Here is an 18,554-nt window from a genome sequence, read left to right as displayed (position 1 = left end):
CATCCAATGAATTATGTGGCAGCATATATCAGTTCAGAATGCTTAACAGTAAAGCATGGTCATTTCAAATTAAAATCAAACAGTTCTGTGTATAGTCTTGCACACATGCTGCCAGAATTGGTAACCTTATATACATTTCTGTAAAACATTGCTGTCTTAAGGCTATGAAGTTTTCTGTAACTTTTCATGATTACTAAAACAGCACAGTATCTGATGAATTCATGGTGATATATTCCAAAATATTGAGAGGAAGTCTGAATATCCGATTCAGTAACTCTTTTGAGGCCCCAGCAGATCTGATATGGCAGAAGAAATCCCTGATCTTCTGTATTAGTTCAAGAATTCCAGAGTGCTCGTCCAGAAAAACACTCCCAAGAGCTGATGATGGGGATATGATTGTACGAATCACTTCAACCAGCAATACTGTTCTTATTTTTATCTTTAGTTTTCATTTTATGGAAACCTCTCCCCACGGAGGACGCTTTACCGCACCCTCTCTGATGAAAGCATATGTAGCAATCGCAGGGGATCTTCCTATGCCAGCTCTCGAAGCTCAATGATTGACCAGGCCTTGCCAAATGACATCTTGTTCAGCACTACTCCACCATATCACAGCACACTGCCTCCCAGAATGAGCCTGACTCCTGGAATGGGAAATCTGAGAAGTAAGTCATTGTCGCTCTCATTGCTGAGTTTGGAATATCTGGAGTAAACTCAAACCAATCACCAGGTATTAAGTGAGATTTTACTTTTAAGGTGAAATTGAGAAATGTCAATTCACTGTTCTAGTTATCCTAGTAAAATCATATTTTGTCAGAGGTACATGCTCCTGCTTGCCATTGTTTCAATTCATATTTATCATATTTGGAGACAATATTCACTTTACTTCCCAAAGAATTTTCATGAGACCACCGATAGGCAAAAAACTTAGTCTGAAGATATTTCTAGTTATCATTTTATCTTCCAGTGGTGACCTATTTAAGACAAGCTGGTCTGTTTTTTGGGGGTTTTTTGGGTTTTTTTTTTTGGTTTTTTTTTGGTTTTTTTTTTAATTTTATGTGTGTTTGAATTATTGAAATATTCACAAATATATTTGAAATAATAGCCAAATGGAACATGTTTAGATGATCCTTTCAGTAGCATCTTAAAAGGAAATGTGCAATAAATGTTGACTTTGACTTCTATTTCCAAATTGAATTTGCTGGTACTATTTTTAATATACTAGTAAAAGCTTTACAAATGTCATTTAATTTTTAATGGGAGCAGAAGAGTAGTCTGAGGTGTTAAGTTAAAACTATTTTATGAACGTGGTTTTTTACTTGTGAAGTTTTCGTATGTGAGACCTTTATTATCTGCTTAGCTTGCAATAATTCCAGGATGATCTATGAAGTTTGTAGTAATTAAAAACAAAATCGAAGGAAAAGCTCAAATCTACACAGACAGAGATGTATATTTAGGTTAAATATATTTGTTTAGTTAATAAGAGTGAATTGTTTTTCAAAAATGTTGAATGTACATGCTTTTCAGTTAGTTTAGGCTGACGTATAGTGGACACCTGGAGTTGACATGCAATCTGGAAAAAAAAACCCTCTTTTCTTTAGCTACTCTAATTTTGCATCATAGCTGACTGCAATTTTAAAAATGGACTCTGAAGTCCATAGTTAAGAAGCTGTGGGTGAATTTCTTGAAGCATTAAGGACATTTTAGGCCCATGTCCAGGGAGAATGCAGCCAGATTATTTAAAAGAAGTAGCAATAAAAAGGACTCTGTCATTTGTCCTGTCCTTCAGGAACTAGCAGTCATCTCCTAACATTGAGAAATTAGCTTTATGTACAAAACACTTTTCTAATTAGAGTGGCCTCAGCCATGAGACCAAGTTTTGGTCACTGACTACTAGTTAATTTTAAATTGGTATCTCAGATGGGAATGCATGCTTGGTGTACCTTTTGCCATTCTAAAAATATTCTTCTATCAGAGTGAAACTCTTCACTATAAATTTAAACTGAGGAGATCCTATTCCTGCATGAATAGCAAATGGAGATCCATTTTGTTTCACAGGAGATTAATTCAGTGGATTCTTGTAGTCTGTGAAGGAGCTGTATGGTACACAGGCATCCTGATTGTATTTTTGTTTTTCTCTGTGTTAGGCCCTGTTTTTTAGAGCCATTTCTTGTGCATGTAAACATGCAATGAGATCAAACCTTCAGCTTGCTTTTCTTCAGGAGATTGGCACAAAGCAATCCAAGCTTTATGCTGCTCCTCCAACAGTGATATTTTAGTGGATTTTGTATTAGTTCTGTCTTAGACACCTAATATTTCATTCTTGCTGCTTCTTAGATACAGAAAGTTATACATACACATATATATAGCTGGAAAAAAAACCCCCACTAAATCAGTATCCTGTCAGTCAAAAATTGATCCAAGGAAATTCATGCTGTTTTCATATGCAACTTCTATTTTCTGCTTCTGGTTCTGTGTTTTAAAAGTGCTTATCAATGCCTGCTATATAGAATATTTTGTGGTGTTTGTTTCAAGGATGATATAATTGGTTATCTGTAATTACTCTGAAAAAAAACACATAATGGCTTTCCCACCTATGTTTCAAAGATAACGTTAGTCAGTATCTCCATATGAGAAACTAACTTTGGCTCTTTTTAGGAAGGTTTTATGTAGTCAGGGCCTAGTAGGTATTTACATTCTACAGCAGTGATGTGAGAGGTTTCTTTTTCATTTATAATTTTAATGTAAAGTTGTAGTTTCAGATATCAGGATTCATATCCTGTCATAGTAATGTCTTTTGTGTGTGGTCTCAAAGCATTTTAATTTTACTGATATTTAATGTTTATAGATATCAGTGGAAATAGCATGGTTTTGGCTGAAATCAGTTTTAAAAATGTATATTCTTGCACATTATTATCCAGCATTAACTACTGTGGCAGTACCTAATCTCATGAGACCCCTCTAGCAAGGAAAAGAGTGTAATTAATAGGTAAGCAAGGCAGCACCAAAACCAAAGAGTAATAGGTGATCCTGAAGGCTTTCAGTTTACTGGAGATCAGAATTATGAGACAGAATGACCACACAAATAAAGAAACAGAAACTTTGTCTGTGACGTTGACTATAAGAAAGTGATGGGAAAAGTGAAGATATAGGACTTTTAAATTATTGTTTTATTACTGGGGAAGTGGCATGAAAAAAAGTTGCTTTTAGTCAAGCCTGAATTGCAAAGTCTGACAATGCAGTGCTGTTGACTGCAAACAGTACACAAATGTAGAAATATTTATTTCATTTTATCTTATTTTTAACTTAAACCAAAAGGGAGAATTTGTGTAGGTAAGAACTCTGGAATTTTACCTTGGGGACATTAAGGATCCCCTGAATGAGACAGTGCTGTTCCTATTGAGTGGTTCTAACATGCAGTTGCAGGTACAAATCTATGCCCTTCTTGCAATGTCATGGCAGGTAAATGAGCAGGGAAAGAATTAAAACAGTGAGAATCACTGATACTGAACTGGTGTAATAGCATAAGTGGGGAACCCAGGGAGACACATGGAGACAATCTGAGTTACATATCAGGCATCGTGGTCCACTCTATCATGAAGCACAGAAAGAAAGAGGAAAGAAAATGCTCTAAGTGATAAATTGGCAGGATTAGGATGTTCCTGTGCTGTGAGGAAAGGAGCAAGGCACAGGATAGTTGCAGTGAAGAGGGTCATAAGGAAGGGAATATTTTACAGTGATATATGACAAATTCTGAAAGTTCTCAGATTATACATGGCATAGGGAAAAGCCTGCCAGAAGTGCAGGAACTGTCTCTGCAACTAGATGTTCATAGATGAAAGTCTTATCTTCAAACTGCTTTACTACTCAGGTTAGCTTCAATCCAAAACTAAACCTGTTGATAAGAAGCAGTATTAAAATGAAAGAGCATCACTGTCTATCAGTGATGTGCAGTGGCAGGAGTTTGGAAATCAGTTTGTCAGCAAGCAGATGAAGGCTGTTGATTAATTCACACAACTGAAGGAGAACATGTTTGCTGTTACCTGTTCTCACACAGTGAGGTTCACCTTATTAGAACATGAGGCTATCTTCAGTAAGAGAAGGGAAAGAAAAAATGGTTATCAGAAGCACATCTGCATGAGAGCCTGTGAGCAGGTTGGCATCCTTGAAGCAGGGCAACCCTAGGCAATACTAAAGAAGGGAAGCTTCAGTGGGCAGATTTTTTTGCTTAAGAGGACCATAGAGATATAATTACTGATTGCAGGAAAGAAAAATAGACATCCCACAGAGTGTGGGATTTACATTTGTGTGAGATTTGATATATTTCTTCACCTGCAGCTGCTTTGGAGAGAATTTACTTGTTAAATGACATGTCTAGTTTAAAGCAAAGAGTTCTTGGCAGATAGTTTTTTCATGATCTACAATCTCTTCTTAAAAGTAGCAGCTCCAACAGAAGCAGTATAATTGTCTTATAAAGTAAAGTAGGTTAAGTAAAATAGGTTAAGTCAGGTGAATCTTTCTGCATAACGAGTTACTTTTTGACTATGGATGTATGTGGGATGTATAACCACTGATTTCAGGAGCTTTGTTGGAAACTGAACTGACCACATAATTTTGGTGAAAATAGGGACTCTTGATATTGCTTTATACTTTTATGCATCAGCAATAAAAATAAATAAAATTCCTAAGTGTAGGAAGTAATACAACTGAAAAGACTGGAAACTACAATGTCAATGATTTTATGCCAAAAAGAGTACAGCAAATAAAATAATCTTTAAAACTGAAGATAACACTGAAAATATTTCCTCAAAGGAAATTGTGTTGTTTCAAAAGTCAGTCTTGTGTACAGTAAAGTAGTGGCCTACTAGATTAGGCATATCCTCCTGGACACACAGAGGTGGGCATGCTTAACCATCACTTGCCACCTTTGCACAAATCAAAAAGGGAAAGAGGCAACAGCTGCTGATGTGGCAGTCCTACACAGACAGAGTAAGGCAACAGCAAGGTAAGAGGAGCAGGGAAGAAATGCAAATACAGGAGGCTAGAAATAATTTATCTCACCCAGAGCATTCCTGGAATGCAAACAATATTCTCTGAAATTCAAAGGCACTGAGGCCTATGTTATTAGAGCTCATGTTTGGCATTTTTATTCTTTTTCTTCTTCCCCCTTTTTTTGCTTCCCCATTGCAGAAGAACACAATTTAAGTCTTGAAAATTAATTATTCTATGGTGGCATACTCATGCCTGTTCAGTTATTCTGCTTAGAATTTCAGGCATCAGTATGAGCACTTGCATTTTCAGAGCTATCAATATTCAAATCTCCACTCTGGCAGGCTTTCTGCAGTTGAGTGGCTCTGTCAGGGCTTATGCAGGACTGAATAGGATCCACCCTAAGGTGAACTGAGGTTCTCACAGAGACAATGCATAATGAAGGATGACTACTGGTGAATATATCACTCCTACACTTTAATTTGGAGAGCTGGCAGCATTGCACTGGGAGCAGGCTTCTTCCTGACAGGTTTCACAATCAGCCTCTCAAGGCTGATCACACAAAAGCAAAGGCTGTCCCTTAGGGCCTGCCTGCTGGTCTAGAACCAAAAGATGGCTTGCCAGTCTTTCAAATAAGGCATTCTGTCTATTTTCCACAACAGGGATGTATGAAACATTTGTACTTGCACAAATAAGATTCTTACCAAGTCATATACAGAATCTCAGAGACTGCTCTGACTTTCAGCTTTCAATGTATTTGCACAAAAGTAGCCTTGGGTAAGGCTTTATGTATGTTTATACAGAACTGAAAATAAAATCTTAGTATGGATATATGAGTAGAATATATGTCTATATTATATTTTCCATTTCATATAACATCCACTTTTACATACTGAGAGTAGGTATTGAGAAGAACATTTCTACAGAGTTTTGTCAAGCCACTTCCAGGTGTAATGTAACAATATTGCACATTTCATAAAAGTGCAGAACAAGATAAAGTTCAGTAAAGAGAATTTCTACCTCTTCTGCAGGAACTCCTAATTTTTGGCAGAGGATTTTAGACCTCCTTCACTTTCTTTATCCTTATATTTTCTATTATTTTTAAGCAAGGTTTCTGCAAAGAATAGAGCATATAATATGCTTCAATCATTGCTCTGTGCAGTGGAATGCTTTGTAACAGCCTACTCTCTTTGGATTTTTAGGTGAGAATCTTTAAGTCAAATGGACATTAATATCAGGACAATGACAGCATGCCATTTCCTTAAATGATAATGTATCTTCCACTTGTATGAATGCATTTCTTCCTTCATTGTTTTTTGTGTTTGGTCTTTTCCTGGGAAAAAAAAATACTCATCTGGGGTATTATAGCTTAAACACTGGAATGACTACATGGAAATTTCCTCCTGAAATATTTGAGGAAAAATTACTATTTTGACCTTTTTGTTTCATTGGAGTGGATACTTTTGAAGCAAAATTTCTCTTTGCCATAGTATAGTCATACTATGTGATGAAAATATTATATTCCCTTGCTGGCTTTATGGTTAAGATGAAATGTGATTGCAAATAATAGTTTTGGTTTATGATCAGTTTTAAGAAACTGTGTGTCTGTTGAGCATTCTTTTTAACATATTCACATTGATCAGAGTCAAGATTGCTATGGACAAATTAGGAACATGTAAAGATATTCAAGAAAATTATGAAAATTAGCATCTCCTTCTAAAATGTATATTTGTAGTACGTTCTAGAATGTGCATAGCTGAAAGGTTTGTTTGAACAGTTTATAGTGTATACATTTCATATAATATGTGATCTGTGTACCTTTTACAGTGTGTTATGGCTTACTCTGAAATCTCACCCAAGTCTTACATCCTCAGAGATACAGCTACAGATGTTAAACTAATAGGGTAGTATTTTCAATGTGGAGGGGAAAATTTGATATAGGCTAGAATTTACAAATGCATTAAAATAAAAGCAAGTGGGTTTTTTTAATTGCTTCTGGAACAGGAATATTTTCAGTTTCAGAGTAAAACTCTGCATGTAAATATTTTTCATGTTGCTTCACAAATATGACTTGGTGTATCTAGCAATATTTCTGCTCAGTGCTCAGGTTAAATATGCTATGCTTTAGAATGGATGTTGCCTACTCACACAGTGTTCATATGAAAATGTGAGAGACATACTGTGTGCAGTGGCACCAAAAATACCCATTAAAACTTTGTTATCTCACTTTGCCAACATTTAGAGATTGTTCCACCCCTACTGAGTATTGAACAGGAAAAGACAAACACAATAGAAATGAAGATAAGCACTTTCTGCTTATACATTTTTTACAGATCATTATAGTAGCTTCAAAATTAATTGTACGTAATTGTTACAGGAAGACTAATTATTGTGTTTATTGTTTAGATGAATTCTGGTTCTCAGATGGGTCCTTATCTGATAAAGCCAAATTCAATGATCCTGGCCTGATGCCCCTGCCAGACACTGCCACAGGGCTAGACTGGTCTCACCTGGTAGATGCTGCACGAGCGTTTGAAGGTAACAGGAAAATTTCAATAAAGATCAATGTTCAGTATACAAACTTTTTTTTTTTTTAAATATATATTGTTTAGCCACATTTTGAATTACAAAAATCCAGTGTTCGCCTCTGTAGCCCTTTAGTTCTTTTGGCAGTATCAATTCTCAGTGTGGAAGATTGTCACTGAAAATTTGGGGTCTTCATGATACTCTCTATATCTATTATAGATGTAATTCCTCCAGTTTAGTGCCTAAGGTTCTTTTGTAATCAATTGCAAGATCAGATCTTTGAAGGAGACATTCAAAACATTTATGTTAGATGTTTAAAATGAAACTAGGAGTAATGCTGAGTTTGTTGTGTTGTGTTTATAATCTGGAATGTGTAGTCCAAATGATGTTGTGGTCCCTCTCAGTTTTCACAAGCCCTTGAAGACCAGGAGAATTGCGCAGTATATTTTCCAGCAGGACTTGGGGTGCAGGATATAGACCAGGTTTGCTTTATTAAATTATGGAACCAGATTAACCAAGAAAAAAATCTCATCCACCTCTGGGAGCTAAACCTACACTTGCTGTCTAAACAGAGAAAACAGATGTTGGTTTGAGGGTTTGTATGAATGCACACATTTGAGTGTCTGTGTTTTGTTGTTTGAGAGGTGTTTTATTTAGTGCTGTCCTAAAATTGTCTGATATTTATTAACTGGTGTTGCTTGCGTTACTGAATGTAATCTCTGAATAAGGATGACGTTACCACAGTCATCATTGTATAAGATACAGGTCTTAACTTTGTGAAAACTGTCTGTGAAGTTAGCGCTTTGGATATTTTTTAACTTTTTAAAATATGGAAATCAGTTTTCTGGTTCATTTACAAAATATGAAGTGATTAGAATTCACTTTGACCAAAAGCTCTTCAGAACTGCTTGTTGCACTAATTTAAATGGCATTGTGAAAACCCAAACCAGCAGCAATGATTAGGAATTTGAAGAACTGTATTATTTCTTGACCTGATGTGCATTCATTACTATTCAATGCTACTCCAACATGGCTGTGGTAGCTGGCAGGAAATATGTGACACTGAGAATCTTGACAGCTCTTCCCATGCATTCCTATGTTCAACTGCTCAGGGAACACCCTGCTATTTGTTACTGACATCTTAAACTACTGAAAAAAGGTTTGCATCAGTAAATGACAAGCTCTGTAACTTTGTACTTGAAGAATATTTTTAGATGTTAATAAAAATGTTGAGTTCAGCTGAGTGAAAGCTCATTCTGTACCAGCTATGCTCCTCTATTTTTAGCTTTCTTTGAAAACGAATAGATTTTCATTCTTTTTACTACCTAGTATCATTATTAAAATAATTTCACTTTGGTAAGTGTTATGTAAGTGTAATTACATTTGAATTTGAGAATGAGAGGTAGAACAATACCGCTAACCCACGATACTGTTCGTTGGGAGTAAGGGTATTAACTTGTTGGGTTTTCATTGCAAATAACTTAGATATATCTGTAGATAATGCTGAAGAACTGATGGTCTGAGTTGTAAGATAGAAGCTATTTATTAAATGTTTTTTAAATTATTGTAAGAATTTGAGTAACAAATAATAATCTGTTTTTGTATGAAGGAATATAATTCTTTTCTGTTTAGGACTCTACAGTAGAGGCATCTTTGTATATGTTAGATGATTTATACAATGTTTTGACTCAATTCATAGTGCTGCAACTAGAAACTTTTGCAAGGAATGGAATTTTTAAACCCTTATTCAACTTCATCCTATGTCTTGCAATTTGAAAGTCTTTTTAAAAAGAATAACTGATAGGCATGTCATAAAAGATCGCTGGAAAGGAATGTGTTGCACTTGAATTAACAGTGCAGTTTCTGTGTGTATTTTAATGTTGTTTGCTTAGAAGTTGCTTCAACTTTCTATTTAAAAATAGCTTGGAACTACTGTTCTGCATTCCATCAATGTGCAAAAGAGAGTGGATGATTCTAAAGTTTGTCCACTTCTGAATATAAAACTGCTTTGATATTTCTCTTTTTTTTTCTTTCTTTTTTTTTTTTTAACTGGGTGCAAGTAGCATCACATTTCATATGGGAACATATTAAAAAAACCCAAAAACAATAAGAATTTTTAAATACTGAATCTGTGAAATTAGGGTTTTTCTTTAGTTTGGCTTTGCCAGCCTGATATTTTGAAATTGTGTTCTCTTCTAGAACCTAGATACTAGTCTTAATTTTAATTTTTTCTTTGTACAATGTCTTTTCCTACTGTCAGTTTACCAGGATTACCAATCTGATTCGAAGAGCAGAGTTTTTCTCTTGTGATCTCTCCAGATTATGTACTGACCATTTATATTATTTGATCAGTTCAACATCCCTAATGTGGTCCTCATGATCTTTCATCTCTGTCTTAAGAAGCAATTGTATCTTGATTAATGTTAGTGTAGACTTTTTAGGCGCTTATATTGTTGCTACCAATTGGATTAAGAATTACATTAATAGCAAGCTTTTTGCTACTATCATCCCTACTCAGAGTTTACTTATGGGTGTAACAAGAGCAGTAGTCTCATTTTTCACTTTCTTCCTCTTCTCAGATGAAGAGTGGACAAGGTTGTTTATTAGTATTAGCTTTTATTCAGCTGAAGCCTTGGTCCTGTGTAGAACAGCAGTTTTTAAACTGTGGTCCATGAGGTTGGAAGAAGCTATTACTTTTCTTTTGGTTTGCTTTTAATTGAAAGTATGGTGATAATGCTTTTCTCTTTGTGAGGATTTAATTTTCACTGCATTTGCTTCACAAGAACCTTTGTGCAAAGCTGAGTATTTACTTCAAACTTTTTCTGAAAATCTTCTGTTATTCTAAGACAGGTCTTCACAGTGTAATGGAGAGCTGTGCATGCATTAAATTCACAAGCTCCAGAAGCTGCATCAGGGAAGGTATTTTGCTTGAGCTGCCTCTATGGAGGGTCAGTGCCCATAAGCTGGAGCACAGTGGATCATTATTTTAACCCTCTGCACTCCTTCCTTTGCAATACATGGTTTTGACTCTGATATTTCTCCAGAGATGATACTTTGCATGCATGCTAACATCAGTCCAGTCAGTAGCAAGGGGAATCCTCCCATTTCTGTCATACATGGATAGGCTACTTCCACTTCCCGTCTCTTATTTTGCTGGGAAGTGCAGAGAGACATAACCAGGGAACAGTTCACATGATGGAAGTACTCTGTGGTAATGTTTCTGTATCCATCCCTGAAGCAAAGAATAAAAAATAGATAGGACTGTATGTGACTGTACAGCAAAAGAGGGAGGGTAGTTGGGGTGAAAAATAAGTTAAAGAACCAAAAAGAAAGAACGCATGCTCAGCTGAGTAAAGATAAAGATATGGAGGTTTCTAGAATAAATTGGAAAACCCAATTTGAAAAAAGGGAAATCCCAGAAAAGACTAAGGGAAAATTAGAGATTTAAATTTTTAGTTCTTGTTTTTGCTTATCCTCCCAATAGATCTTCAAGTTAGGGAAGAAGGACTGGCTTTCAACATGTGTTGATGACTTTTTACATATTTTCCATGTTTTGGGGACAAAAAAGAGAAGCATTTTTGGATAGCCATACCTGCTACTGCAATTATAAAAGGCAACTGACACAAATACAAATATTGAATATTGTTATTAGTAGAACTTTGTACTATTTGTTCTACTTCAAACTGGGTATATTATGCTTTAAAAAAGCTGTTTAGTGTTTGATAAGTCATATTGTGAGCATTAAAAGCTTAAGATAGTCCTTCTGACATCCATGTTCATTAAAATTGGTGGTTTCAACTGCTGATTTTTTCCAGGTGATTTTTATGAATGTCTACTACTGCCAATCAAAATGCAGTGTTTCTTAATGCAAATTTATCTTTGCAGAAACATCTGTTCTATTATAATTAATGTTATTTTAATACTTTGATTTAAAATCTTCATAGCTAAATGTAATGCTACACACAATATAATGAGAAAGAAGTGGATCATTTAGCATGACAGATAATTATTTAAACCAAAGTAGTGTGTTAAACTGCTAGAAAAAAGAAAAAATGACAATATTTAGTTAACATTTGGTGATTTGTAGGGCATGCATGTGTAACTCTTTTTGCTTCAATGCATATGTCAGTATATGTTTGTGGGTAGACTTTACCTTAACAATGAGAGAGTGGCTTCATGCACTATACTCATTTTAGCCTTTTCTGCTTCCAGTAAATCAGAATTGCCTGGAGTTTTTTCTGGTCTCTGTTAGTGGTCTGGAACAATGAAAATAGAGATTCAAGCTCTTAGTGGTTGCAGTTGTATGACTCTTTTACTATAAATTTAAACATGAATTTTTGTCTCATCTTTGGTCTTGCTAGACTTGTTTAAACTTCTGATATAAAGACCAATATATTATCTGTAAATAGTTTTCTTTGGATGGATTCTTTGGAGTTCGGCAGGGACGTCTCATTTAAAAGTAACAGCTCTGTGATTTACATGTATTTTCTTCTGCTTAGTATGTACGTTTTGCTTCAATTGAATAGAAGGGGTCCCTGTTTTTTGGAGGAAGCAGAATCTAGGTCTACAGCATCATACCCAGAAATACACTTAATTTTTCTTTATAAAAACTAGTTGTTGTAATGAAAATGTTAATACTATGAAGGTGAAATTAATTATCTGTGTACTTCAGACTAATGGTTTATACTGTCTTGTTCCTGGGATACATACTGTGTTTGATCTGCAAAACTAAGTTTTATTTACTTGTGCAATGTAAATCTATTTGTCTTAGTAGATTTCAAATCTGCAAATTATGTCATTGATTATGTGATTAAAATTATATTCTTACCTTATTGTCAGCACATATGGAATAGTCACGTTCATATTTGCTGAGATCCATCAGTAGTCAGAAATAAGGCTAAAAGCAGGGGAAATGTGCTGCAGTCTTTGAAATTGGACAAAATCAGACAAAAATTGGACAAAAGTTGCATAACTTTTGTTCATTGTATTATAGAATGAATTGGCAATCTATGCTATGCTGAAAGATTTTTTTTAAACCAACAAAGAGCATTTTAGTGATTTCCTATTTTTGTTTGGTAGAACTTGTCCTTCCCATTTGAAGAGATCTGGCCTATATTCACTGTTCGGGTCCTTAAGCGTTTGAAGGATTGTCCTCTTATGTAGCCTGCCAAGTTGCCAGGCTGTGCCACAATCCTGGGTGCCACTATTAGAGACGTGGGGCGTGGCACCTCGTGCTTACTGTAATGTTGGTGTTGGGTAGAAATGGCCTGGCAAGGCTGGGAGTGAGTGCCAGCAGGAATTGCACGGGGAACATCCCACTGCGTGCGCTGCCGCAAGGGCCACAGCTGCTCCAGTGGAGATGGACTGTCTTGTTTATAGGAACATTCTAAATCTTATTCCAGGTTTTGACTCAGATGAAGAATTTGGGCCGTTCTGTCATCAGACGCCGTTTCTAGGTGATGGTCTGGGATTGATGACTTTTGCCTTTTGTAAACTTTTTTTGATACTTCCTATGTTTGCACGTTTGCATGATAATGCAAGCTTTGGGCCTGGTGGGGTGGTAGAGCAACGGGAGAAAGGGTAAGGCAGGCATGTTGTCGCCAGAATTCGTACAAGCCTACAGACATGGATTTTGTTTGGCAGAAATAAGCTAAATCAATCTCCACAGAATATGGATTTTGGTTGTTTTGGTTTTTTTTTTATTTTAAAGAAGACAAATTAAATCCCAATGAATGCATCATTTACTCCTGTTCTGTGCAATGATGATGTGCATGGCATATTTCTATTATGTGGTGACTGATGTATTTTGGCAACCACACTGTATATCCATAGGTAATTGCATCTGTGCTTGTTAGATTATGTTCTAGTGAAATTCAATGCAGATAATAGAGTGCTTTAGTAATACGTAGAATAAAACTCAATTGATAAAAATAGTGTGAATTTATTGGTTTTCAAGTATGCAGATTACCATTAGCTTCTGCAAATGCTTGAGACAGTAAAGCAGTACGAAATGAAAAGTGAAGACTTCTGAGGAATCTGAGGGCTTTAAGTCCATGGAAAAAATGCAAACCTTTTTGCTGAATTATTACTGTCATTTGTTGTGGACCTGAATTCTGTAATGGTTTTCTGCATATTTCATCAAAACCAATTTACTGTTCATATCAGCATTAAGTGGTCCAGACCAAAACTGTCATACTGCTGGCAGACATTAAAAAATTGCTTTGGGGTTGCCTTTGGATGCAGGTGTGGGGAAGCCAACTAGTTGATGCATAATCTGCTGATTATCTTCAAAGCTGAGATGTAGAAGCCTACATCCGTTTTCACTAACTGAACCAGGATAATGGCTGTAATATAGCCTTTTATTTTGTCCAGTTTTAGAGGTATCCTTATGTTACTTTTTTACAGATCAGAGAGTAGCATCCTTTTGCACCTTGAATGATATGCAGCAAGCTCAGGGCTTGGAAGGAGCACAGGAGTTACCTTTGGATGAGAGTCCCCCAGATGGAAAAGATTTTCTTGAGGATGCGGGGTATGTCAGAATTGAAGCATATTTCTTTCAAAATGAATGATTTATTTAAATTTTCTTATTTTAAGGAAAGATTTTCTCTTAATGTTGCATGTCAAATTGCCTGTATGCATGTTTCATGGCTGTTTGATGGCAAACTTGTTTCTTTGACTTATAATTTCTTTAATTTTGAAAACTTTTGTTTCTCCAAGTCAACTTCTCTCTCACTGCAATAGGTCTGTAATGGAGATCAAGATTAGATGCAGAGTTTCAGATAATCAAATTTCTCACTGTATTCCTCCTTTACAATAATAATTTTTGTTACATTTATTTCTGTTTTCGTTTTAATAGAACTAATAACAGGAGCTCAACTCTGTAGGATACAATAACCTGATCGGCAGCAAATGTCTCAAACCTTGGAACAGGGTCTATTCTATCTTTGCAACTATTTGCTATTTGCAAACCTGTTATTTTTCTTTTATACGGAGGTCAATTAATCAAGAGAATCTGTAATAGAGGACTGCAGAATTTATGCCAAACTACCCAATTCTTCAAATTCTTCCCAGTGCTGTGAGAGAAATTATTCCTGTTTTTCCCGCCCCCCGACTCTTCACCTATCCTGCTCTAAGGAGTATACTTGTTAATTTAAAGATCATTCTTGTTATAGATTCAGCAGTACAGTCTGTACACCACTACACTTTAAAAGAAAAACACATCTTTGATTACTTTTGCTCTTCAATTGTAGGAATGGAAGAATGAGAAATAGAGGGAAAAGTCTTCTTGCTTGTTAGACTATCACATTTTAATTTGAACCAATTTTACACAAATTAGCTTGCTTACATGGTAAAGCACATTTATTGTAATGACTTTTAAGTCCATATCTTTCCCGAGGCTAATGATCAGTAAGGATTGCAAAAGACTGTTAAAGATGTTCCCCTTTTAGCCATGGCAAACCTGTCAGATTTGTGCAATTGCATGAAGCAGCTGATTCAGCTTTGAATGTAAATCCTCTCTCTTCACCTGCTCTCTTTTAGACTCAATTACTCACATGACGGCTAATTGCATCTATAATGTACACGGGACTGTCTCCCACAGTGCTCATTGTCATTCAGAAAACAGAAGCTATCTCAGTATTTTCCCTCAGTCATGCATTTGATTAACCTGTGGCAATATTTTATGTTTTGACCTTTAAACAAAATATTTGTCTCCATTAAGCCATAGGTTTATCCTTTACTGAAAATGACACTGCTGCACAGCAGACAAAAGAACTTTTTACAGCTCTTTTGGTCTACTGCACAGCAGACAAAAGAACTTTTCACAGCTCTTTTGGTTTGCAGTAATTGCTGCTGCATCTTGCTTGAGATTAGTACAATCCTTATCAGAAAGCAGTTGAACCAATGTGCCTGCACACCATGGAGCAGTGAGTGTGGCACTGTGGGGGTATGTGCAAGTCATTCCTAAAACATTGCTTCTTAAAATCATTGTGACTTCTGCCTGATTTGCATGAGAAGCAGTGTTGAATTTCAGATATTGCAGGACTGGATTTATGTTCTAGTAATAGTCTTTTACTGATGCTAGTTTTGTCTCTATTTTCCTAACTATGGTTGGTTTCCTTTGCTATTACTAAAAGTGTAACTCTGCTAAAAGTGGAAAGAAGATGTTTTTCACTAACTCAGAGTGAAGGTAGTGGTTTACTTTGCAGGGAACATGCTCCAAGTACTCTGACTGGAAAAGTAAACCAGCTGGAAGTCATCCTCCGGCAGCTACAAACTGACCTGAGAAAGGTAAGAGACCACTAGCACCATAACTGTTCCCCAGTTTTAGCAGTTTCACTTTTACACAGAGATCATCAAGGGCTTGAAAGAAGTACATCAGTTAAACTACACAGGAGGACTCAGTGGTTGCTCAGAGCACCGAGGTGCAGAAGGTCCTGTGGGAATGGTTATGTGAGGAAATTGGCCCAAGGCTAAGTAGTTTATGGGTCTTTACTACAGAGTAATAGTCCTACAAATAGTCATACCCCAGAAAGAAGGAAACACTTCATCTTTATTTATGGTACTATGGATGTATATAGGATAAGGATATGGACAGGGCACCATTGCTAAGTAGTTAGCACCCCAGTTTTGTCATCCTTGTTGCCTTTTGCTACTTTGGTCATGTAGCAATGACTTGATTTGTGCCTCATATGCTGTCAAAATTCAGAGCTGGAGATATTGCCAGGATAATAGAAATGAGGCTGCTCTTGGTAAGGAAATAATCATGTAAGGAAAAATATTGAAATTAGGTATTGTTCTTCCATGTTTGAAATCAGTTACTTACAACTTGGACTCTCACATACCATTTATTATAGCTAAAAGCTTCTTATACTTCTAATGCTTTTTTTTGTTGTTAAATGGTGTAAATGCCTTTAATTTTTCTATTTAACTAATATCTAGTTTTCTTTTTAGCTTGTAGTATTTTCTTGGAATGAATGAGGTAGTTGGAGCATATTTGGGGAATATGTTGTCAGAATGAATTAGGGAGCTCAGCTGTTACGACTTGCATAGAAATATTAACAACAAAAATAAATGTTGTCATCACTACTTACTTTGCTCAACTTGTATCTTTGTTAACCAGGAAAAACAGGACAAGGCAGTTCTCCAAGCAGAGGTGCAGCACCTGAGACAAGATAACATGAGGCTTCAGGAAGAGTCTCAAACAGCAGCTGCTCAACTGAGGAAATTTACAGAATGGTTTTTTAATACGATAGACAAAAAATCCTAATGGCTGGGGCCCTGCAAAACACTTATTTGAACAACGTAACAGCTGTATCTTTGAATTAGCGGGGTAATAATTTCACTGTGTTCACAATCCATTTTAGGTGTTTCTGCTACATTTTCTGTCCAGCTTTATTCATCTGAAAAGGAGAGAGAACTGTGGCAACCCGTTTTTAAATTCGTATGAAGAAAGCAGAGAATAGCAGATACTTGTTTGTGTGCAGATGAATGTAAAAAATCCTTAGTGTCATTTTAGACATTTTTAGAAATTGCTCTGGCTGGGGCTTGCCTGAAGAGGAATATTTGGGGTTTTAGTTCCTGCATTTCAGGTGTGCTGGTGAAGATGTTAAAGCAATTTAAATTAGCTTGGGCTTCAGTATTGTAAGATAAAAAGAATAACCAGACATATACTTTAATGTTTAAAAGGTGCTCTATTTTTTTGTATGTACAGTAGTTTTATTTCCACAGTCCACATTGTCATAGCAATAAGAATGGAGGTATAGTGAATAGTCACAGAGCTGTGTTTATAAAATGTTAGCACTGACGTGTTTAACACTAGTTTGGATGCAGATACATTAGAGATTATTTATTTGCAGGAACAAATGGTGCCTGAATATAAACAGTGTTCTGATTTTCTAAAAATACACATGCCTTGTAAATGGCTCACTGGGGTTAGCCCACTCCCAACTTCAGTTACTTTTGTATAGTTGATGTTCAGCTAAACATCTACACTGCTTAACTATTGAAATCATGTATGGTGTGAGCCAGCCAATCAGTTGTACAATGCCAAATTTGTTTATCTTTGTACAGAAGCTTTGATCAAGTGTCTTGTATTTAACACCTTTATTTAAGCTTATTTAACCTTAAATTGTTGTTTTTATAAAGTTTGTTTTATCTGCACTATGGTGAGGTCAGTTGGTTGCAAGTTGTAATATTTTGAGCTTGCCAAGACTGTACTGAGGAGTTCTAGAAAATTCTAACAATTGGATGCTGCTAGTACACAATTGATTTGTTTGTATGCTTTAACATTTTTAACTGTTTAATTTGAAATGAACATACATCCTGCTTTTTTAATAAATGTTAAAAATCTAAACCTGAAATATTTTATCTTGTACTATCTGAAGTCATTGTTACCAGTAAAAACTCAGGTTTCTGTTCTGTTCAGCTCAGTCCCTGGGCTCTCCATCCAGAGGCAGTTCAACCCCTCAGAGCTGTCAGGATCCCTTGTTACTGAGGAGGGGTACCCACCATTATCACAGTTAATTTCTTTGGTGCATCCTGTCCTGGAAGCCAGGAGTTGGCTTCCCCAGTCTGAACAAAAGCTGTTTGGACTGTTTATAGGCATTGATTAGTGGCCTAGGGATAAAAAAATCCTGCTTTACTGACAAAAACATCCTGGAGAAAATGAGGTTTAGTTTCTTCATATTTCCTTATATGTTAGTTGTAGCAGGAAATAACTTGCCATCTTCTTGTGCCAGCAACTGAGGATTTGATTGCAGTGTTAGCATATGTGAGATGCTTTGTGTACAGTACTGAGCTTAAAGTCCACACCAAAAAAGGGACACCTTTGCAAAATGAAATTAAGCTAATGAGCACATTTGAGTTACCCTGAGGAAAAAAAAAGTTCGACCATTGTTTTGTTCCAGTTTCCTCCTGGTTGCTGAATGCATTCAGGCAAACCTATGCAAAATTATTGAGTAATTAAAAATATATTGAACTCATGGAACTAAAATTCTATGTCTATTGTTAGTGCACATTGGCTGAGAAGTGTTTTATAA

At 35.9% G+C, this 18,554-nt stretch overlaps 1 protein-coding gene across 3 annotated transcripts in view; it reads left to right on the top strand.

Moving 5' to 3' along the window:
- The window catches only part of SIPA1L2 (signal induced proliferation associated 1 like 2), a 126,497-nt gene extending 108,621 nt beyond the window's left edge, over nt 1–17,876 (top strand). The window contains exons 18-23 of one of the 3 annotated variants that reach the window (XM_039707519.1): nt 446–665; nt 7,396–7,527; nt 12,918–12,971; nt 13,921–14,044; nt 15,723–15,804; nt 16,637–17,876. In XM_039707519.1, the coding sequence (XP_039563453.1) occupies nt 446–665; nt 7,396–7,527; nt 12,918–12,971; nt 13,921–14,044; nt 15,723–15,804; nt 16,637–16,783 (759 nt within the window). In that variant the 3' untranslated portion in view covers nt 16,784–17,876. The remainder of the gene's footprint in view (nt 1–445; nt 666–7,395; nt 7,528–12,917; nt 12,972–13,920; nt 14,045–15,722; nt 15,805–16,636) is intronic. The other 2 variants (XM_039707521.1, XM_039707522.1) reach the window with 2 other exon arrangements.
- The last annotated feature ends 678 nt before the right edge of the window (nt 17,877–18,554 follow it).

Source organism: Passer montanus, unplaced genomic scaffold (assembly GCF_014805655.1).
Source record: "Passer montanus isolate IOZ18808 unplaced genomic scaffold, ASM1480565v1 scaffold2, whole genome shotgun sequence".
Taxonomy (NCBI): Eukaryota; Metazoa; Chordata; class Aves; order Passeriformes; family Passeridae; genus Passer; species Passer montanus.
This window is presented reverse-complemented; position numbering and strand designations above follow the sequence as displayed.